This window comes from Gymnogyps californianus, chromosome 1, assembly GCF_018139145.2.
Source record: "Gymnogyps californianus isolate 813 chromosome 1, ASM1813914v2, whole genome shotgun sequence".
Lineage (NCBI taxonomy): Eukaryota > Metazoa > Chordata > Aves > Accipitriformes > Cathartidae > Gymnogyps > Gymnogyps californianus.
The window spans coordinates 150,459,853-150,483,024 of record NC_059471.1 but is presented as its reverse complement, the minus strand read 5'-3'; the positions used below and the strand labels follow the sequence as shown (position 1 = coordinate 150,483,024).

At 38.9% G+C, this 23,172-nt stretch overlaps 1 protein-coding gene across 2 annotated transcripts in view; it reads left to right on the top strand.

The window, feature by feature from the left end:
- The window catches only part of ERC1 (ELKS/RAB6-interacting/CAST family member 1), a 293,596-nt gene extending 271,141 nt beyond the window's left edge, over positions 1-22,455 (top strand). For both annotated transcript variants that reach the window (XM_050909774.1, XM_050909763.1), the window contains 2 exons: positions 9,730-9,918; positions 21,946-22,455. In XM_050909774.1, the coding sequence (XP_050765731.1) occupies positions 9,730-9,918; positions 21,946-22,083 (327 nt within the window). In that variant the 3' untranslated portion in view covers positions 22,084-22,455. The remainder of the gene's footprint in view (positions 1-9,729; positions 9,919-21,945) is intronic.
- Positions 22,456-23,172: the final 717 nt, after the last annotated feature.

The following is a 23,172-nucleotide window of genomic DNA, read 5'->3' as shown; positions in this document are numbered from 1 at the left end:
TGTAGAGAGCCACTCATCCTACTGTCACACTTCTTTTAGGTTCTCAGTATTGTCACTTATTACACTGTGACCTCATAAGCCTTTTAAATAAATTTATTTTCAATATGGTCTTTTTAATTGTTAGAGCATGCAGAATGGTCAAAACCACCAAGCTTTCGTGCCTGACTCATATTACAATGTAATTTACTGGACACAGTACTAGACCACGATTCAGAAGATAAATTCTTTCCTGGCATCGTCTCCAGCCACTCACTTGTTCTTGTTCTCCCTGTCTCAAATTTTCTAATTGTAAAATGAGCTGAAGTTTTTGTGAAGTGGAAGTTCTGCTTGGGAAAAGTGCTATATAAGTGCTAGGTAATATTATTACACAGTATTCTAAAATAGTGTTGTTACAGTGATATGATGGTGATTCTAATACCTCATTTTGAATTTGTTCCCAAAATTATGTTAGATTTGTATTTGACTCAATTTATTAATACTTCTTACTTTTCCTTCCAAGATCCTATTCCTTCCCAAAAAAGGGAAAATAACCCATATGTTAAACATTTCAAGGAGCTGCCATTCCAGCATGCTGAACAAAGCTCTTTAGACCGCTGCCTCCTCTTCTTCATTGTCATCTTTTGTCCTCTGAAGGGTCATTTCTTCCCCTCTCTCAAAATCTACCAACTAATTGTGTAGTGTATAATAATCTGTTATAATATGTCCGTTACAGTTCTTCTTTCATATGTGTAAAAACACTGTGAAAGAATGTGTCTTATTCTTGCCTTAGAGACATACCCTGTGCAAAATTTGAAGGCAGCTACATGAAATAATCTTACTTTACATAAACATTATCACTTGGCCTGACTGAGAGATAAGGTGCCAGATTTGTTTTGTCATGCTGGTGACAGCCAGGGCTCCTCACTCCCACTTTCCAGATGGGCAACCCTTTAGTAAGAACTCTAATGTGATGCACTCAAATAAGGTGATGTAACTAATTAATTGTTATGAGGGCAGCACTTTGAATACAGTTGTCCCGGTTAATCACAGGACCTGCTTTCATCCCTGCTTTTCTGGAGCCCTGCTTGTGTGGGCGTCATCGTTAATTATGAAACTGAAAGACTCCTGTGCCGTCAAGTTCAGGCAAGGAGACACAAAGAGTTCATGGATTGACAATTACTGCTCTGAGGAAGTACAATTCAAAATCCTGGTTTAGCTATCATACAGTTATCTGTTCTTTTCAAGCCTTTTCAAGCTTTGCCTTTTTTCAGAGAATAACCTTTTCTCCTTTGGCTGTAGTAACTCCGAATAATGGAGAGTCTTTTGTAGGGACCTTCTCACTTTAGTGTAAGTAACAATCCTGTTGTGGTGGAGCAAACAACTTAAGTAAAGCTTAATATTTTGTTTTACGATTAATCTTCTACCATTCCAATTTGGAAACCGCACCTTTCCACCTTCTCTCTTATTCTGTACCCAAACTGGCATGTAATCTTTTACCCAGTAAGCAGAGTAATCTTACCCAGTAAGTTAGACTGGGATGGGCCAGCCTAGAGAAGAATGCTGTCCTTAAAATGATGTCAACTTCTACTCCTGGTCCTTTCCATGTTTCTGGGAACAGTTCTTTTGCTAGCTTGTTTTTTTAAAAAAAAATCGTATTATTTTGCTATCTTAATAACTATTTTATGTTTGAAGTATATATTCTCTGTCCAAGAATGTTATATCTACGAGCACAAAAGAACTGATCTTGATACACTGTTCATTTTCTTTCTGATCCCAGAATGATAAGACTAAGATTTCCAGATGGAATTTTGTAATCTGTAGCTCTGGGATGAATTAAGCACTCACAACAGAGGTGTAACTGGATTGTATCACTGTCTTCCTATTATTCTTACAGATCAAAGAAGAACACAAGTAGATACTTATATTCTAAAACATTCAAAACAGATGGCTGGTTTCTTTTTGTAAAGATTTGTGCTTTTCAGCAAAACAATTGCAAAAAGGCCATCATTCATTTCTACCAAATGAGATTATTCCAGGTCTGTGTCTTATTTTCTTTTTTGATTTGCAGCTGAATATGATCTTCTACTAGTGGCTTGGTCTTTGTAGCCAGTAGGAATTCTGTACTCAAACATTTTTGTTTCTGGCCACTTCCAGGAGAGTTGTTGCTTACGGCTTGTGTGATAGTCTGTACTATCTCCCAATTACTCTGCCATTTAGATTTCTTATAGCACTCGTCCACACCCCAGCATGCAAGCGTGCAAGGCCAGAAGCTTCTGCAAACTATGAATACTCTGTTGGTGACATAAGGAGAGGGAGCTGAGCCCTGGCATTCATAGACAGGATAGAGACAGAAGAGGAATAGCTGCAGCCAGGCTCGGGGTGTCGCTGCCAGCACCTTTTAGTTGTCAGTTAGGAGGAAAGAAACTGAGGGAGGGGGGAGATGAACAATATTAGAGTATAGAAAGAATCAAGCCCAAACCTGCTTTCCAACATATTAACTATGAAAATAAGCTCAAGAGAAATATGACTAAAATAAAAGCTGATAAGGGCATGTAGCCAATGTAGACGCTGTATTTTCCTGGCTGGTAAAGTTCATAATTACTGATGGAGATGTCAGGATTTACAGTTCCAACTCATAGCAGGCTCACCACGGGCAGTCCAACTACATCTGATTGTTTAATGCAACATATAGATATGAATTACTATATATATTTGTATAAATAGGTGTATTTATTAATGGGATTTTGCATTTGAATGTAGAGCAAACAACTCTAAAAAGAATTCCTAAAGACAGGTAAACTAGGCGTTTGGTGGCTTCATGTGGCTTTGCTTTGAAAGTGTCACGTAGCAGGTAGAGAGCTGGAACAGCAGAATGAAGACCCAGTGTTAGAGAAGGACGAGACAAAGATTCCTATCACCTGCGGACAGGGAGGTTATAGTTCATCTGAACAGGAAAAGCACTGATTGTGTTCTCTGGTAGACTACTTAAGAAATACCTTCTGTTTTCTATTAGCAATGGAACAGACAGCAGGGAGACAGAAGAATGCAGTCACTGATACATAAGCATTCCCATGGACACACTCTCCCAGTGTATGTGCTGCAATGTTCTGCTTTCAAACAAAAGCATATCAGCCACTGTTTCCTTTTATTCCTTGTAATAAGAGGAAGCAATAGACAAAATACAGTACAGCAAGGAACGTGTGTGCTTTCTTGTTCACTGTTATATAGATAAGTGCTAGAAAGCTTGAATGGATTAAAAATATAAGCAGGTTGTTCTTACTTATTCTCATCAGCATAAAATCTAATGGCTTCTGTGAAATCAAAACTTGCCTAATTACACCTACAAAAGTTTGATCAGGAGGATGCTATTTACATCCATAGTGTCATGTTCGAGCTGCAAACAGTTGTTAAGCTATTTTCACTTGCTGTGGGAATCCTTTTTTTTTTTCTTGATGATATTCTAATTGTCAATATCATAAGTCTGACTACCCAGTTTCACAGCTCAACCCGATAACTAACACAACTTACAGGAACAAAATTCTCAAATGAAGGAGATTTTAATATACTGAAGTGGAAGATTTTAGATTCTCTTTAGATCTCACCCTACTTTGCCCATCCTGTTTTGCTCCAGAACCAAGCTGCTAGGTTGCTGGATTCCCAAGAAATCTTGAAGACAAAAAAAAACTTAGGCAAATAAAACAGCATTTCAATTTGTGTGTTCTGATCTCATCTTGCAGTTAAGCCACAGATCTCTCTCCTCTGCCTCAGCTAGGAAAGAGGCATATGAACTGTTAGAGAAGAAAGAGATGCAATGTGTGCACAGTGCAATTAGTTATATTTAGGGGTGAGGGTTTGGGCGAATGCTCTTGCTCTTGAAATTAAGGGATTGATGAAACAGGTAAAATTCAAGCTGTATGTAGACAGCCCCTTCAGCTGTGCTGAGGTACCTCATTCCAAAACGTTCGTATTCCCCCATGGTCCAGTTACAAGCTTCTCACAGTCCTGCCAGTGTATTTCAGTTCTGACCTACAGTAGTCCCTGCTATTCCGCGCATGGTTCCCCACAAGCTTTTGCTCCACAGTCTATGTAAGCAGAAGTTGCGAGCGTCATGAAAAAGCACTTCTGGATTTGTTATGTAGAAAAATATTTTTTAACTACTCGCTCATTTTCAATGCTTTAGGAACCCTACCAACCCACTGCAATTCTTTACTTCACCTACATTACGGGGAAAATATTTTATTTAAACAGAGGGAACTAATGAAAAAACTACTTTCCCTGTTTTGTGTTTTCTCTGTTCTTTTTTTCTGGTGTGGATTTTTCCCAAGGTGAAGAGCGTGAACTCTGGAAATCATTAATCCATGGGATTTGTTCATGGTGTATAAAAATTTCAAAGAGAATTTGCTATATAAAAATGATTTCCTAATTGATTCTGTCAGAAATGAACTGAGTAAGACAGCTCTGTCAAAATAGCCAGAATCTCTTTCAGCTCTTCACGCATGTTGTTTTGGTTTGGTTTGGTTTATGAGGAGAAAATTATGAAGGTTAGATTTAAATCCATTTTTTTGTCTTTAAAACAAATCTAAAGAAAGCTGAGCCTGTCCCTGAGCTTTTGTGTTGTGGTCTTCTGAAGAAACCAAGTATCTCTGTGCAGCAGTGAACTGAGCTGAACTGAACTGAGGTCAGGCTGTGTCTTTTTGAGAACTTTCTTCTGTTTCCATTTAAAATAATGAAGGGAAGACATCAGTGATAAATTGTTCTGAATTTGGGAAAGCTTTGCACTTTCTGAGCCAAATTCATGCCTCATAAAACTCCATTGCATTCAATGGTTACAAGATGATTGTAGTTGAACCCTTGCATTTGTTGCCAAACAAACACGGTCTGAGCAAGAAGGCGTAATTAAATTTGCTATGCAAATACTTCCAGACTATATCATTCGGTATCTTAGTTTATTTCCATATCTCCCAATATAAGATATTTTGCTATATAGGCAAAATTTTCTTGTCTGGTAATATCTATAATAAAACCCAGATACAGGCAGGCATCTGAGGACCCACTATGATCCACTCCATCTTTTCTTAGATTTGTCAGGTCCTCCATGGAATAATTGCTTTTTAACGAACATATGTATTTACCCAGACTTTGAGCCCATCTTCTCCTGTGTAATGGTAGTTTGGGAAGTAGGTTTTGTTGGGTAGCATAGTTGCATCTGTTTGTAACAAAGTTTGAAAATAATTTCCCACGCTCACATGAAAAATGTGATTGATAGGAGATAAAGGCCTACCTCCATTTAACTTGTTTTCCAAGCATATTTGTTATGTCCAGTCTGAAGTTTTGAAGGGGTCTTTGGTGGTGTTTTGGGGTTGGTTTTTTTCAGAATTCCTTAATTTTTTGTGCTTTTGCAGGATCTACAAAGAACACTCAAGGTCCGTAGAGCAGGCTAGCAAGCTAGAGCATTTCTCAAATTAGTTAATTCCTTGGAAACTTTCAGATTCATTCTGTCTACACTTCTTTGTAACACTTTTGATACAAAACCAGTAAAATTTTGACCTCATGTTATTTACTTTGACCCCGAGATTACTTGTCAATTCTGGGGTTTTTTTCCTTGATATAGCTGTTCTTCCAGGGATTTTTCTCAAATATTTACAGATTTATGGGTAAGTTGAGAAAAATCTGCTGAATTACTTGATTGCAAAATGAAGACCACTTATCTGCATTACTCTGCCTTTTAGTGTTCTGTAGTGAATATATACACGCAGCATACGTGCAAGCAGGGTAGTCAAGCTAATAGGGGAGTATGACAGTAGTCATGCCAGTGCCAAGTGTACATGTGGCACTATGTATTGGCATTGCTGTGTGAAGAAGATGCTATTTTCTCCTTTTTTTGCTTGCTCAGAGAAATTACAGGCATGTATCTGTAAGAAAAAGATTACGGCTGTCGATCCACGATCAACATGCATGTTGATGCATGATTCTGATGAGTAAGGCAGGTTATGTAAGGAGATAACTTTTACAAGATCAGCTGATGTATCTGGAAAAACAGACAAGCTTTTAGGGGTGCATATAAGACTTTCTTCAAAATGGGAGCTGCAGATTTATTGCTAAGTAGAAATTTAAAAGGTATTCTCTGAAATTAACTAAGTAAAGTTAATTACTTGGTTCTGCAAAAGAAAAGTGGTTGCTTCCTTCAGAGAAGAAGGGAATGTTAGCAGGGAGAAAGGTGACCAGGTCATTAGCCCTTCTGCCTGGAGAACCCATAATTTAAAGCTGGTGGTTGTGGTGAATGAGTGCTGTTACACATTGATTAAAACCATACTTTATTCTGCAGACATCTATGGATAGTCAATATTGCATTTATCTCGGATCAACACTGCTGCACTTATACCACCCATTCACTGGTTTTCTTTTTTGTACAACCACCTACGTGTTTTTGCGTACTTACATTAGACACTGCTCAGACAAACTTTTAGACACTACAGTCTCTGCATGGAAGGTGTGTTCATCTTTCACAGAAAAAGTGACCAAACATTTAGATAGGTCTCTCCAACCACATTCAGTTACAAGTACCTTTTCTTATCTATGCAGCGTATATATACGTATTTAAATGCAGACTCTTATCATAAAAAAACACTTAAATACAGTTACTCATATTTCAGCTGACCATTGTACAGCAACAGCAGGACTACCACTGAAGAAGCAGTATTAATTTAATTCTAAAGCATTTTTTTTGCCCCAATGACTTGCAAAACTACAATTAGATTCACATTTGTCATGCTTAAAGATAAAAAAAAATCTGCAAAATCTCAAAAAACCTGAACATGTTGTTTCCGAGTTGAATTTGTTTTGGAATATGTTCTCAAATGTCTATCAGTTGGTAGGGATGGTTTGGGTTTGTATCAGAGATTTGTCAGGCATTTCATGTTTCTGCTTCAGAGTTGTAGTGATTGCCTTTTTTAGTGAAACACGTTGTCAGACTTAGCTGGCCATTAACAATATTCTGAACTTGAGGGTACATTAAGCAGACTTCATTCCATGCATTGATGAGGATGGCCTAAACCTATCAGAGCAATTCATGAATCAGGGCTGCTTTAGAAGATATTCCTGGGTTTGATCTGTTTACCTGTTGTTTTCCTAGAAAGCTCTACAGCTCTGAGCTGATCATGAGAACGCGATGTGGTTTATGAATCCAGCACTGCCCTGCCTTTCCACTTAGCAAATGCTCTTACACCCTCTTGAGATAAGGCAGTGGCAGCTCTGCTGTGTGGGAAGCACAGTGCCTCTTGCTAAGTGGCTAGTTCAAATTAGATACGGCAGGAACGCAGATATAAGGGCATTTCCTACTTGACTGGCAGGGTTTAATGGATCCCAAGTGAGAGGAGTGATTGCTCTGTGAACAGCTTTGGGAGGACTGCTAGTTAAGAACTTTCACACGCCTCATTTGGCCTGTTTCCAGCTTGAGGTAAGGGGGAAGGGTACAGGAGGAATGTGCTCCAAAAGGGGACTTGTCCCCGAGCAATCAAATTCAACTGTTGTATGAAAATCTTTCATCGTTACTTGCTAGATAACTCTGCTTTCTCTTTTATCAGGGAGGGTTTCTGTTCACAAAGAATAGCCGAGAGGGTTGGCAGGTCAGATTCTTTCCAGACTGAAATCTGCACATCTGATGGATATTCAATAGACCACGGTATCTGAAAAGAATACAAGGCAGCTGCTACATTGATTGGACAGCTAGTCATTATACATTGACTACTTAATTTTCACAGTTTTATAAAACAGTATTGTTTTAAGATGTGATATTCCATCACTCTACCCTCTGTGGGGAAACCGATAAGTAATAAAGATAGGAAAGACATCAGTTAAATTAGAAGCATCACTTTTTTTCACCTGCACAGGCAGTACACTTTCAGATCATAATCTAGGTAGCTCAAATTATAAGAAATTTGGGTAAATAGCACAAACTGAGCAAACAACCAAAGCTGATGGATATAATTGGCTAAATACAGTTGTGCTTGGTGATGGAAGTGAAATGTGACTGTGTTGGTGCTACTACACTATCCCTTCCTATTGCCCTGTATATAGGAGAGCAGAGTATTCCGCCCTGCTGCAGTTTGCAGTCTTGACATATCAAACCATTACTTTTTATATGTGTGTTTATATCTGCAAACAGATGTCCCAAAGCTGCACATAGCAGTAGGGTTTTTAATAAAGCACGTGAGCTCACTCTCTCTGCAGGTTTCTTGTCTGTCTCCTCTACCATGGTTGCTGTGTCGCTGTGGCTTTTCGTAGCTGCTGCCACCTTGATGTTCTGGTGTAGGCTGCTGAGTGCAGCTATGCTCTGCAGGACAAGGAGCCTGACATTAGTTAGCTGCTTAGCTATGGCTCTCAGATCCTCTCACTCTACAGAAATTAATCCATGTAGAGCAGTGTTAGAAGCAAAATAAGTGAGCCCTGACAGCCTTATTAAAAGGGGTCGAAGCCAGAGGCTTTGTTGAAAGTAGTGCCAGCACCCTGTTCCTGTTGACTCAGAGATTATCTCACTCCTTATTCATTAGCAGGGTCAGAGGTGTCCTATTGAAAAGATATCCCCAGCCAGCTAACAAACAGTTGGTGCAGCCCCTGCCTGGGAACATGAAGACAAGTTGCCAGTATTGTGGCAAGGCTTTCCAGCTCTCCTAGCTGGTGGACATGAGTACGTGTAGCTTCTGCACTTCATTTTATGGAGTGGAGGGACTAAGCCCAATTCTTCCTTGGTTTTTCATCAGCTGCAAACCTTAGAGTTTTGTATTACTGCGGTTTTGAATATATGCCCACAAACACCTAGAACAATATGAAGCAGTATTCATGTGGGAGGGCATAGTGAGGGATTCCCAGTACGTATTTATGCACTCGAGCTCTATATTTTTGTAAAACAAATGAAAAATGGCTCTTCAAATACTTTTTATTGGAACTGGATGACTCCAGTTTGTATTGCATTGAGGAACAAGGATTAGATTTAGATTGGGTAAAGAATAATGAAATAAAATACTACTTATTAAAGTCCTTTGGTTTTAGTTTTTTAGTGTATTGTATAGAATCTGGCTTGCATAATAAATGAAAGTTATTGCCTTTTCAAAACTATAGAAGACTATATCTTAACTATAGAAAAGATTGTAGAAAACTATATCTTAACTTTCTGGTTAAGATACGTCTCTATACAGTTTCTACAGTAGAGAGATGTTCATCTTAGAAACAAATATTTGAAACTATTTGAAACTAACTGAAAGGCATCATTTGAAACTATTCTCTTTAGAACATGTTTATTGCATACTTAAGTTACAATGAAATATTCGTTGGCAAAACGAGTTAAAATCTACATTGGCATTGCCTTAGTTGTGGACAGACACCTTTTATCAGAAAAATTAATTTTCCTTAAAGCAGGGAGTTGAAATAGTTGACTGAAGCACTGCTGGATGATCAGTAGAGTTAATGCCTTCAATTTAATACTGTTTCATTTTTCACCCATATCATTATTATTTCCTATACTAATCAGACAGCTATCATCGCCACATCCCCTTCCCCTAGTGTACTTGCTTTCTTTCTGCTTCAGCTGAATGGTTGCTGGGTTATGAGGTAGGAGTACTGAGGGGCGGGAGAGGGTGTTCAGGTTTCTTCCAGCATGAAGCTGAACAAGATTGTAACTTAGAGGTTAATCTTTTCCTTCACCACTGCTTGGGTCTCAGGCTGTTCCTCACTGTCTCTGTTCTCTTCTTTCAGATAATTCAGCCCCTCTTAGAACTTGATCAGAATCGCAGCAAGTTGAAGTTGTACATTGGACATCTGACAGCCCTCTGCCATGACCGTGACCCCCTGATTCTGCGTGGACTCACCCCACCTGCTTCCTACCACCTGGATGATGACCGGGCAGCTTGGGAGAAAGAGCTGCAGAAGATGACCCAGGAACAGGTGAGTTTGTGGTCTGAAGCTCTGAACAAGGGCCTGAACTGTTGATGTACGTCTTACTGATGTGCCACACCAAAATGTTGGGAAACCATTCTGTAAGTGGTGAAAACAGGTAGCGAAGATCCACTCTTCAGCTGATAGGAGGAGTCAATAATTTTTTGAATCTTTGCCATTTAGTATTTATTATGGAATTTCATCTGTTCTTTTATCTGTACTTGAGGCCATGCATCTACACACTCATGGGAGATCAAACTGCAAGATACCACTTTTGCCATGTTTTACCCATTAACAAATTTTAGCTGCACTTTATAACTTAATGTAGTCATAGAGATCTTAAATCTTTTTTTAATGACACTAATCATTTATATTTTAATTGGCACATTTTTATAAGTCATTTTATGTAAATGTATACAGTGTCCTTACTTTCTTTTACAGTATGTTCTGCCAATAATTTTTTTCTGCTTACCACCTTCCCTGGATACCTAAATTGGGATTTGGACCCAGTGTGCTAGATGCAATACACCCATGCTTATGCACACACACACAGAGTGATTTCAGAAGTCCAACAGCATATTTCCAGGAGTTTTGGAATACAGAATTGAAAGAGTTTAGTAACAGCTTGTCTGATGAAGTCTCTACAGAGACTGTCAATCTAGCTATAATTCAACTACTGAAATAATCTTCCTTTCTTCCAGCTCTGGTGATGTCTTGCCTTCCTTAATCCCTTCGCTGGCAGTTTTTATCTTTCGTTTTCATACTATAATTCATCATTCCCTACAACCCTTTTTTCTCATTCCTTTCTATTTCTCTTTTCAACTTTTTAATTTTACTCCTATATTATAGAATGCTTTTTTTTTTAGTTAAACTAATATAAGGAACTTATACCAGAAATAAATGTGGCTAATTTTGTCTTTTTGACCCTGCCTTTGGATTATAATGCCAATTCTTTCACTAAATTATTCACTTTTATATGTCTATACCAAACTCTATCCAGTATGCACACAAACTAGTGTAAGGCCTATATAGTTAAAAGTGGATTTGCGGGTCAGTGAACACTTATCTTGAGCCTATCCTGAACACTTCAGCTCTGGTTTTCTTCTTTTGTGATGTTTAAGCTTGTTTCCTTGCACTTTCAACTCAAGGCTAAATTTTGATCCAAAAATTGGAGAGAGCAGCTCAGCAGCCAAATTACAGGAAGCCAACAGAAGCATGTCTAACAATTCAGAAAGAAGAGCAGACCTCTGGAGTTAAATATGCCTGTAACAGGGCCTAGATGGTACAGGACAGTTGATCTCTGTCTTTGTACCTGTCTTCATACATTTATTTGATTCAGCATGTGCTGTGTGCCTCACTTGATACCTACATTTGCCTCTATAGACCTGACACATTCCTCTTCCCTGCAGAGCCTGCTAGCCCCTACGCACCCAGAGTCAGCGTTTTATTTACCTCTTGGGTTCTGTAATCGCTGATACAGGATTAAAAGTTTTTCAGTATAATGCATGCCATCCTCATATGTTAAAGATGTACGGCTCCTACGTTATAGATCAGAACATGAGGCATACCATTTTGAACCGCCTTGTGTGTCAGATTGGGATGAAGCATTGGATGACAAAACCTGTAGCACGTATGGGAGGCATCTCTGAAAAAAAAAAAGTAAAGGCTGGATGTGGGCAAAGTTTGGATATCCCTGAAATAAATTGACTAGTCTGTTATAGCTGTGATGGTCTTTGAGGATAAACAGGATCTGTGGGGATAGGTGATATCTTCTATTTGATCAAGAGAATGTAGGTAAAGAAAATAGAAGAGGCTTTCTTTGGCAAGTTCTTCTGAATAGACAGTCGGCCCAAAACAGCATCTGCTTTTTCCAGTTCTGTGTACTGGTCTAATAAAAGATAATATTTCTCATTCAAACTTTGCTAGTCCATTAGCAACATTTATGGGTTACACAGTAAAGAAAGCATTTAAGTATAAATTGTGAGAAAAAGAATTGTCTAAGTTGTCCTGAAGAAGAGAAAAAATGTCTTTTTCTATCCTCTCCCATTATTGTCTTAATTCTGCATTGCTATCGCCACAGTTGTTTAAAGTTACTACTCCATTTGTGATTCCCATGAGTAACTAACATCTGCTAAAATAAAATGTAGCACTCTTCTGCTTTCCCATACTCACTTAAATTGTATTTAACAAGCTTCAGCTGAAAAATACAAACTAATAATGTATTTCAATTTACAAAGCACATTTTTCATTTAAGTCGTGGAGCTTTTCTGTTTCTAACTGCAGAATTTCCTTTGTGTTTAAAGTATTCCCATGGGGGGTGGGAATCAGTTCTCCAGATTCGCAGAAGCCCATCACAGAATACCCATTTTGCATCTTTGGAATTTTAATGAGTTTTGTAAATTACTTCAAATCCAGTGCATTAAATTCACTCCTGTCCCTTCTAATATGATCTTCTGTAGATAATGCTTCACAAGCCTCAGTGGGAAAAAATTAATCCTCTTGAATGTTAAGAAGTGCTAACATGATTAGGGAGGATACATTTAACTGAACACCAATAATATTTAAGAGTGATGCCAATGTATCCACCTCTCACCAATGAGATTATTTAGTTTGTTTGTTTTTTTTTTTTTTTTAAATAGTTGAGATTTCATTTCCATACTGCTGCTTTTGGAGCTGTGATTTCCCACTGCAGCACCTATTATTGGCGAAGGTTGGTCCCGCTGTGTTTCACCATAGCCAGTATACCCTGTAGGTCTCTCATACCTGCTGGGGAGCCTCAGATACAAATTGTAGGAGTTTTCTGTGGCTTCTTCTGTTAGGTAAAACTAGTATATGAAGTAGATGTAAGCTTTTCACTCTGCCAGCACGTCCACAGCGACCCACAGAAACTAATGTACAAGTCATCGTAGGAAGAGCGTCTGCCAGCATCAACACTATGGTTCTAAGGGGAATTTGTTGCCACATAAATAATTTTGCGGACTCTCAAAGTTTGATTGATAATTGGTACCTCTCATGTATAATAGTTTCTTTATGTTACCAGTAAGTTCAGCTATATTCCTTAGTAACTTCAACTGATTTTAATCAAAATATGGGGCCAAGATGCTATATCATTCTTCGTTGGCATTTTATCAAAGACATTTTGTAAAGCTGACTTACTGTAGTAAAATTTTGGTCCATTTGTAATGAAGGCCTGAAGCCAGTACTTTATGAGTATATGGTATCTCAAAACCTAATCTAAACTAGTATACTAGACTAAGTTGTGGACAATAAAGAATCTACGGTGCTTGGAACCATGTCATTAAGTTATTCATGTGGTGGAAAACATTCCTTTGAGTCAGTTCTGACCCAATGTCCCCAAAGAAGTTAACCAGCACTGTTTCTGGAACTGTCCTCCTTCGACCGGTTCATGTCCTGTTCAACTTTTCTTATTAAAAAATTGAAGTTACCAGAAGGAAGGAAGAATGTTCCAAGTCTTGACACTGAGAAATAAAAATTCCATTCATTCATTATAAATAATTGCATTATCCTAGCAATTTCTATTAAATACAATATTTTCTTTCACTTTGTCCTAAACGTATCATTATGTTAATATTCTTGGGCTCTGTAGAACTACTGCTACGTTTCACATTTCAGATGGTTGCCTTTAAGTGAGGGATTTTATTCCTATATGAAAGGAAATGACATTAAGAACATAATGATATGGTCCACATTTTTATTTATAGTTTGGTTTTTGTTTTTGTCTTATCTGTACAAAAGGAAAAAATGGAGTAGAAACAGGAACTTGCTGAAAATCATCATTTAAGTATCTTGGTGGTGGCGTGCTGTGCTGTGGTTGGAAGGCAGCAGTGCGAAAAAGTTAAAAGAGACAACCGAAGAGAGCAACCAGATATTAGTAGTAGGCAACAGTGTTTGTTCCGTTAATAGCTTAAGCACTATTATAAATGTTTCTTATCACTTCAAATCCAGCTCTAAAATGTGCAGAACCTCATATTATGGAGAGCTTCTTATTTTCTTATAGAGCTGTCCTACAGTAACAGTCGTTCTGAAAAAATATGCCTTCCAACAGAAGAGGACCAATCCAATTAAAATAATTTTCTTAACCCTAGGAGTAGGAGGAGGAGGCGTTTTGCTCCCTGGCTCCCTGCAATCGGTGGCTCTTCCCAGCCATGTCCAACACATCCTGCCTTCGTCCAGGCTGCTGGGGGTCGTGCCTATTTCTGCTAGCCCTCAGGCACCATTTTTTTCCCCACACAATTGACATGTTCCTCTTTCCCCAGAGGTGTTTCTGGCAGCATTTGTGTTGTGACCTGGGCATCAACAGCAGCCTTTAAGACCTGGGCAGATGTATTTCCATGAGATATTCTCTCAGAAGACACCTGCTATGGGAGCTTATCTCACCCCACTACTAACAGAGTGTTGTACCTATGACTGCTTCGGCTGTGAGTTTTTGAAAAAATCTTTATGGTCGTAGAAGAGCCTTTGTAGTGAAGAAAGGTTGTCTTCCCTCTCCCTGTGTACCAGCTTCAGCCAAAGCACAGACCATCTAGGGATTCCTACTTACTAATCCTCCCCCAAGAAATCAGGAACGTCTTTTCTGCTCAGCTGCTCGAAGCAGAGGAAGGAAAAAGGTGATAATGTCGCTTCACTGTATCAGTCACAACCTGCTGTATCAGCTAAATAGTCATGGCTTGGTTCCAAGGAGCATAGTTTACATTGCACATAATTCACATTTCACTCTCAGAAAAGTTAATGTTAAGCTTTTCATACGAAAGGACACCAGACTGCGTTTATGTAGCTTTCAAATTCCATTTTAAAATTGCGTATATGCTTGCTGAATTTTGAAAGTATTAAACACACATTTTGATTTGTTATACAAATAATATTGTAAGTGGGATAAACTTTACTCTAAATTACAAATAGCTATTTTGTAAACGTCCTGTGTACTACTTTGTTCAGATTCTGCTTGCATTCTTACTTCTGTATCATCTATGAGAAATTACTCAGCTTATTTAGTTTCTGTAAAGAAATTACTCTGCCGTGTTTTGCATTTAGTCATTCTAAATTACTCTATTACTTCAGAGTTTACCCCGTCTTTCTTCTCTGACTGCTCTTCCATTAGCTTGTTATCTTCCCCACCTGATTTATGTCATTTATTTTTAATTTGTAATCTTATGGGAATGCATAATGTACTTTAAAGTTAAACAGCCCACTTCTGCTCTCTGTTAGAAATTAGAAGTAATAATTGCAACAATTTATATCCTTCTTTGTGTGCAAATGTATTTCCTGAGTTTAGTTGAGAAAGTAATGGATGTAGGAACTCTCTAAAATTATTACATTTTATAGCATTTTAACCTTTTATATTAAATTCATGTTTTGGGTGAGGATGAGAACTTGGGATCAGTGTCATAGTTCTTAAATACTGATTGAATTCACAAACATTATCCATAAGTTGACTATATCCGTAATGCCATAACATTATCCATTTTTATTTGTGCATGGAATTGCTAATTTTAATTAAAATAGATACTATCAATCAGTAACGTTAACTATTCCTAACTTGAAAAGAGATATAAAAGGAAAACATTGCTTTCAGGACATCGTCAAATGTTTCGTGTGTGTGTGTGGTGTGTCTAAAATTTACTGTGGTCTTATTTCATGCAGTTCCTACAAGCAGACGGTGTACCAACCTGAGCTATTACCTTATTTTTTTGAGGGCAGCTCACCTCTCTGTATATTTTGCTATTAGTAACAAGTTCTGTTACTCTGTGCCTTCCTCGGACACTGTGGTCCAAGCTTTTTGCAGCATCTCCTGGTATGAGCTACTGCTATGGATTCTGCTTGGCTGTGCAGGGGTCGCTGGGGCGGCCTCTGTGGGCATCCTTCCTGGATAAAAGGAACCACATGCAGGAGCAGCGGGGTCCTCTGTTGGCTTGTCGGGCTCGCTGGATTGTATGGACCAAAATATTCCATGGAAATTTCTTTCTTGGAATATCTGTCAGAGTTAACAGGATTCTCCATGACTTTGTAATAAACGAAATGAACTTCCTCTTAAAGAGAAATAAGTAACGTGGAAAGAGTAGAAAGGGCTCCAGCTCTGATCCTGAAATAACTGGATGCATATAACTTCATCATTTCATTCAAGTACTTCCTGCTTTGTCCTTACTTCTCTGTTTTGCGCTGTGCACATACAAAACCATAACTGGCCACCAACCCTCTGTCCTAACAGTTAAAAAGTTATTCCAAAACTCATCAGCTAAGACATATAAGAGAGGCATTTAAGATTTGCCTTGTAGACAGGTGAATTTTCCCTGTGTTTATGACTATCAGGTACTGCCTTGACTAAACAGGCAGAGTCCCTGTGGGGACGCAGAGGCCTAATTCATCAGTGGAGAAAGCAAGGGGCAAGGTACAAGCCCAGCACGAAGGGTGCATCACAGAGTAATTCTGGCAGCGTCTAGCAATCTGGCTTCAAGAGAGTAAACTGACACCTCAGGTAATGCATTGCAACTGAAACTAGAAGTAGCCACCTAACTCTTTTTCACAGTCCCTTTAATGTGCAGAAGTGCGAGTTGTTAGGGATTAGGGTTGTGGGGTTTGCCGGCATTACGCGTGCTTAGGTCAGCAGGGCCTGGCCCTAGCAGCAGATAGCCCTGTGGTACAAGCAATAATTATTATGTGTTCTGCTTAGCCACAGAATAACAACTTTCTGTACACTATAGCAACATTAATCTTCAGTGTACAACGTACACCAGAATTTACATGAATAGAAAATTGTCCTCTGACTGTGAAATGATTGCTGCTGTTGCTGGAGGATGGACATATTACCTGCAAGCGCAGGATTTGCAGGAAAACTTCTCCAGCCAAATGCAAAATATAACTTACAGGCTTTTATTTTATTCCTTCTTCCCGTTTACATAATTTTGAAATTCATTCATTACCAAGGAAATAATAATATTTCTGCTATTCACAAAGCTTAGAGATGCTCAGGAACGCAGGATAAATCCCATGTGCAAAGTTATTTCAAATATATGGTGCAAGAGCCTTCAACAAATTTTTTCAGGGTTTTTTGTCAAAATTGGTTGTAAAATATATTCAAATGTATTTAAATATATTTAAAACATATTTTTTAAGTTTACATGATTTTAAAAGAATGTTTAATTTGAAATCTTACTTTAATTTTTAAATGCATGTATTCTAAATATTTTGAAAAACCTAACATAAAAACAAAATTTCCAGATAGAGCAAAAATATTTAAGGGTTTACATAACAAATTTTTTTTTTTTTTTTTTTTTTTAAGTTTGGCAGGCTGGGATTTCCATATTCCTAACCCTTTGTTTTGGCCCTTTTATAGGTCTATAGTTGAGAAATAAAGGTTTGTGTGTAATGGGCTCTCAGTACATCAAACATACATATTTACACTGGTTGGTCTGGAAAGATGCAAAAGCTCTTGACCATTTGCCTGAGATACAGTGTAGTTTAACTTATTTTGAGACAAAACAAAGGTTAAGATTAAATCAGTTGAATTTCTTCTTGATGCTTATTTCTGTTACTTAAGCTCTAAACGTATTTTTCAGACTAACCATAGCCTGATCCAGAAACACCTAAACTTTGGAGAAACATAAATCCAGATCTCAGTATTGTAGCCTTATGGAAGTCTTGCAGTTAATTTTCTTTTTGTGCTGCTCTACAAGCACCTCATATTCTGTATTCAATTTTACTGTCCATAGCCTGAGATGAGACACTACTTTATTTTTGTTTGCCTTTTTTCATCAGTGTTTTTGTGGAATTGTTAATGAGAGGAAAATAACACTTTGGGGCGTAAGCCTCCTCCATATAAATAAATTTTAAAGGATCTTAGCTTAATGTTGCCTTGTTTACATTATGGGATAAGCAAAGGCCACAAAGGTTCTGCGGAGCAGCACCACAATTCACCTAGTGTGCATATAAACCCATAGCATCCTATTTCTTAACTATGAAGTTATCTTCCCTCTGAATGTCAATTAAATAAGTTCTGGAATATCTTGGACCAGAGAAGCACAATGCAAGCTAAATTCATGGTGAATTGTTTGGGATTTTTTTCACTGATGGAGTTTAACTATAAATGGAAAAGTATTCCTATCATGACTTGCTTGAAACCCAGGAAAGAAGGCAGCAGTGGTGAAAAGTGTCTGAATCTATTGCAGATTATCTGCAAGCTTCCATTCCCCCGAGATGGTGAAGGTCCTTTCTGTTCTTCTATTCAAAGATAAAGTATAAATACTATGAAGCTCTTCTGGGGTCCTTGCTATCCTTTTCTTTCTGAGCTGTCTATTTTTACTTGTCATCAACTAGGCAAACATATCTGGCCTTGCCTTCTCTTTTTTGGTCATTTCTATGAGGCCAGTGTATGAATCTCCTCATATCCTCAGCTGAAAATGCCAACAAAAAAGGACAGTTAACAGTCCTTTATTTTCATAGAAAAATGGCATGGGGAAGATAACACCATTTCTGTTTGCATTCACAAGAAGAAAATCTAGGAAACTAGGAGCAGAATTGATAGTAATACTTTTAGAGAAACTTCCCTAAAATTTGGACTGCCAGACATCTAGGTGAATCAAGTTATACCATGGAGAACTGGATGTTCCCCATTAAGGAGCTTGTCTGAATGAGGAGTGACGTATGCTGCTCACAGCTGTTTCTGAAAGGAATGACGTGAACGGAGATGACATACATGATACAGAAATGCTGCAACCAGCCACATAGTCAATTAAGATGTCTTTGTTTAAGTAGAAATCACATTATTAAACCTAGATGTTCTGAAGCTAGCAAACTCAACACAAGGCCATCATTGCTACTTTTTTCAAAGATGTTTCATCACAGACATCTGCCAGCCAGCTGTGTAGACTTTCTGTCTGCGCTAATTTGCAAAGTATTCGTGCTGGCCTTCAGCATTCAGAGCCATCTCCTTTTGGGCTCTTGATGGTCAAAAACTTGTTCTTGGAAATACTTTCTTCATCTGGTTAAGTTGGTTACTTTTGTTTGATTGCATTTGATTTATTTTAGCTTTGGCATGGGCTTATTTTGTTGGGCTTACCTTGATTTTATAAGGAATCTTGTAAATACGTAAATGCTGACTAGTACAGCAAGAAGCTGAGACATCGCTGACTTTGCAGTACTGCCCCTCTGAAGACAACGTCCTGCAGGCTTCTCCCTTGTCCACCAACCTCCTTTCAGTTTTGAAGGTTAATCTCTTTGAGGTGCTTTTATATTTGATTATTTGCTTTGTCCTTTCCTGGAGCTTTACCTGGAGGATTTGGCTGAGACACCGGGAGGAGGGATGCTGACTGGGCAGGTGGTGGTGCAGGACCCGCAGGGAGCCGGCCCCTGCTTTCCCTGCTAACACTGCCCTCTCCTGGCTCTCCTCCTGCGGACCGAGAGCCGAGGCCCCTTACAGGAGCCAGAGAAAGAAAAGGAGAATTACATCGTTGGCTTCTTCTCCCGTCACTTGCTGTCTCTCCCGACCTCCACGACCTCCCACCCTGCTAATGAATGGCACCGTGAAATCTTTGCGCTGGCCCGAGAAGCCAAGGCAGCCCTGTCTCAGCGTTCAACGTTCAAACCAGTCCCGTGAATTTACCAGCGGTTAGGTGGTGGTTTGCAGACTGCTGTAACTGGGGCCGCCTGAATCGCTGGGATTTCACTAGGCTGCGCAACCTGAGACTCAGAGGTAGTCCCTGAAACCCAGTCTCCTGGCTTTTAATATTCGGCACTGCTCCTAGCTGGCTGTGCCGACTCTTTCAATCCTGCTTGCTGACTGGACCTCTCCTAGGCTTATCCATCCATTGCAAGTTTCCGACTAATAACTCTGCCAGGCTGTTGGAACCAGGCTAATCGCCTATCCACAGCGTGCCGTTTCTGAGCCATTATGGGTTACTGCTGAATTCCTCCCCTTCTCCCCCGAGAGCCCTTTACAGAGCCCGGAGTGCTCCCCTCCCTCTCGTTTTCCCCACTTCCCCAGCTCATGTCACTCCGCAGAGCAGGATCAGGTTGCTTTTGCATTGTGATTCTTGGCATGAGCCCCTCTCGGATTCGTGTAGCTGTTCTGTGAGTACAGCAGCCAGTAGGAACAAAGCACATAAGAACACATTAAACTAACATTCAGCATGCAAAGCCCAAATAATTTACTATATGCTACCCTGCCTAGTAAAGGGAATAGTGTAGCAGGCTTACCCTTTTAATTTCCTTTCTCTCACTTTTGCCTATAGAAGTCTATACCGTAACTTCCTTAAAAAGTGTTTATATTTATTCTATAGTCATTCTTAGGCTGTTTGGTTTTATGCAGTATTTCTTGCAGTGACAATCTCCTGTGCTTTGCTTGATACCATCACTAAACAGCAACATACTGTTGTATCTGATTAGAACTTTAATTGTAGAAATATAACCTTTCCCACTGCATTGTGCTCTTACAGTGGTAAAATGATCCCTGTTGTCCTGCTGCCTGACAGTTCTCTCTTTTTAAAACCTACAATGAGCAGTGTTACAGAAGTACAAAACATAGATCAAGAAACGTATATACTGATGACCAGTTATCCCTTCAGGGATGAAAAAATCCAATTTGACATTCTTTCCATGTCATATATTAACACAGTAGAGTTCCAATAAAAATATTAATCACTTAGGAATAAGAAATGTTACAGGTCTGACAGATAATATTAGAAAAAAAAAATTTAAAAGAAGGTTCAAATATAGATAAGCTAGTTGCTACAGCTGCTCAAAATGACAAAGAACTTTGGATGCAAAAGCTTGGAATAAACTGCAGAATCGATCTAAGTGTATGTACCTGCTACAAATATGCTTGTCTTACATTCATAGGGAATATACGTTATTAGAAGAAAATCATGTCAGTGAAAAAACAGAAGAGTTTTTTGGATATATAGTATATGAAAGCGCTATCTGCTTGAAAGCTTATCCAATCTATCTATCTGTATCATCTGGTCTAGTAAGAGATGCTGCTTCTCCTTGTTGTGTTAGATCCGTAGACCACTGTGAGTACAGTAATCCCTAAAATGCTTGCACAAATTGCAGCCTTACTTGGGATTCTGCACAGTTCACAGGCTAGCATGGACTTTATCAATTGCTGGGCAGATAAACAGGTTACTGAAGGCAGATGTTTCCTGCTCTTCATTAAGACTCTGCAGGCCCCTAATTCTGGCAATGGCATTAGGCTTGGAGCTAAAAACTATGTTCGCATGTACTCCAGTATGTTGTGTGGCGTGGTTTGTAACACAGCTTGTTGGAAAAACAGTTTGTGTAGACTGTAGACAGCGTGAATAAGATAAAGTTTTGAAGTTCCATGTGCCGTTCTGAGTGGATTGTAGTAATCTGAACAGTGAATGATCCAACAGGAAAGGCAGAGTTATTAAACAAAAATCGCTTATGTTCCACCACAATTGTGTATAGTCATCTTATGACTGAGTTAGGAAACACAGTCTCTGAAAATTATTAATTCCACAGAAAAATTAGAATTCTGGTTAACTCTGGGTGTATTATGTATAATTATGTAACGTTCCTGTTAATCTCATTTAAGAAATAATTCTGATGTAATGACCTATGAAACATCCTGTTGTTCATGAGTAAAAGTCAAACTATTTAAAATAATATACTAGCAAAATGCTGTATTGCTTCTGGAATACGGTTGCTTTCAGAAAAACATTCTACAGAGGAGATTTTTCTAATATTTATCATAGAACAATTTATTCAGGAGTAGTTAAGCCAGTTAGTTTTCCCATGTGGACATGGCCTTAACTGGGAAGGTCACAAGCCTGGTCTTGTAGAATGAAAAAGTGAAATAAAGAGCGGGGATAACATCCAGTTTCTGGTGAGGGAGTCACCAAGGGAGGATGCCGGTCCTGGAAGTGCCCAGCATGTTACACCTCTGCTAGCTCCCTTTCTAAAAGTGGTGTTTTAGCTCAGAGCTGAGCCTGCTGGGCAGGTCTTGTTATACAGCGAACACGTTTAATAGCAGAGAATGACCATGCCTCTGTGTGTTTCTTGCAGCTTCATGACGAGTTAGAAAAGGGCGAGAAGGAAAGCGCAGAGCTGCAGGAGTTTGCCAATGCCATCTTACAGCAGATAGCGGATCACTGCCCTGACATCCTGGAGCAAGTCGTCAATGCACTTGAGGAGTCATCATGACCTCGGCCGCTAGCCCCACTGGAGCAGCACACCAGTGGCCAAGCCCAGTCAGTCCAAGGAGCCATGAGAGTGGAGAGGAATGTGAAAGACAGAAAATGAAATAGAAACTTCTGGTGCACCTTTTACAAAGAAAACAAAAGCAAAAAAACCCTCTAAAAACTACATGCTCTCTAGGTTCTCACAGTCTATGATTAATCAGTCATGTTTGCATTCATCTTCTCACTGCCTTTCTACTTTAGAATCCGATTCCCCATTGACTTTGTTGATGGTGACTTTTGGATACAGCTAAGCAGAGCTCTTCCAAGTCTACTGAGCAAAGAAGAGGGGATCCACTGAACACAAGCAGCTCTAGTTCTCCATGAGGTTGCAGAAGGGTAGCCCTTGCCTTTCATTCATTTATTGCTTCTTTCTTTCTTTCTTTCTTTTTTTTTCATAAAAGCTGAAAGCCTGAATTTCATAGTGCTAAAACCAAACCTGAGTGTGCTCTGATTATGGCTCATGACTGGCCAGCATCAGCTAGCTAGCTCAGGTCTCGCTGCCTATCTCGGTGTTTCTTATGTTCTTAAATAACAGAGAGAGGAAAGGAAAGTTTCCCTATTCATTCCTGTTAGTCACTTCATCTAGAAGCTGGGAGACAAGGTAGGCATGCTGGTACTTTCTGTTTACTTAACTTTAATTTTTGTTGTTCACTGATCTGACTCTGAAGTGCTGAGTGGGGCATTTTTTCAGGTAACTGTTTTCATCTGTTGATTTCTTGGGTTTTTTAGCTGAGGTTTCTCATCATAGGTCTGTGTCTCCTAATTTCTTATTTTATAGAGAGCTCTCTTCCTTCAAGCAGGTGTGGTCAACAGGTCAGCTCCCAGCTTTAACTTGTATAGTTTGTCCATTGCCAATTTTTCAGGCCATAGCTTTGTGAACACTAGCTGCCATCAGAACAGTCTTAGGCATTTTGTAAATGAGAAAATTGCATCATTTAGCTTAAAAGTATAATTTTAAAGCTAATTAGGTAACTTGGTAACATAGTTCTTACTATAATTATAATTTAATTTATTTTGGTTTAGCTTAGGTTGACGAGGAATGAGTTTGAGT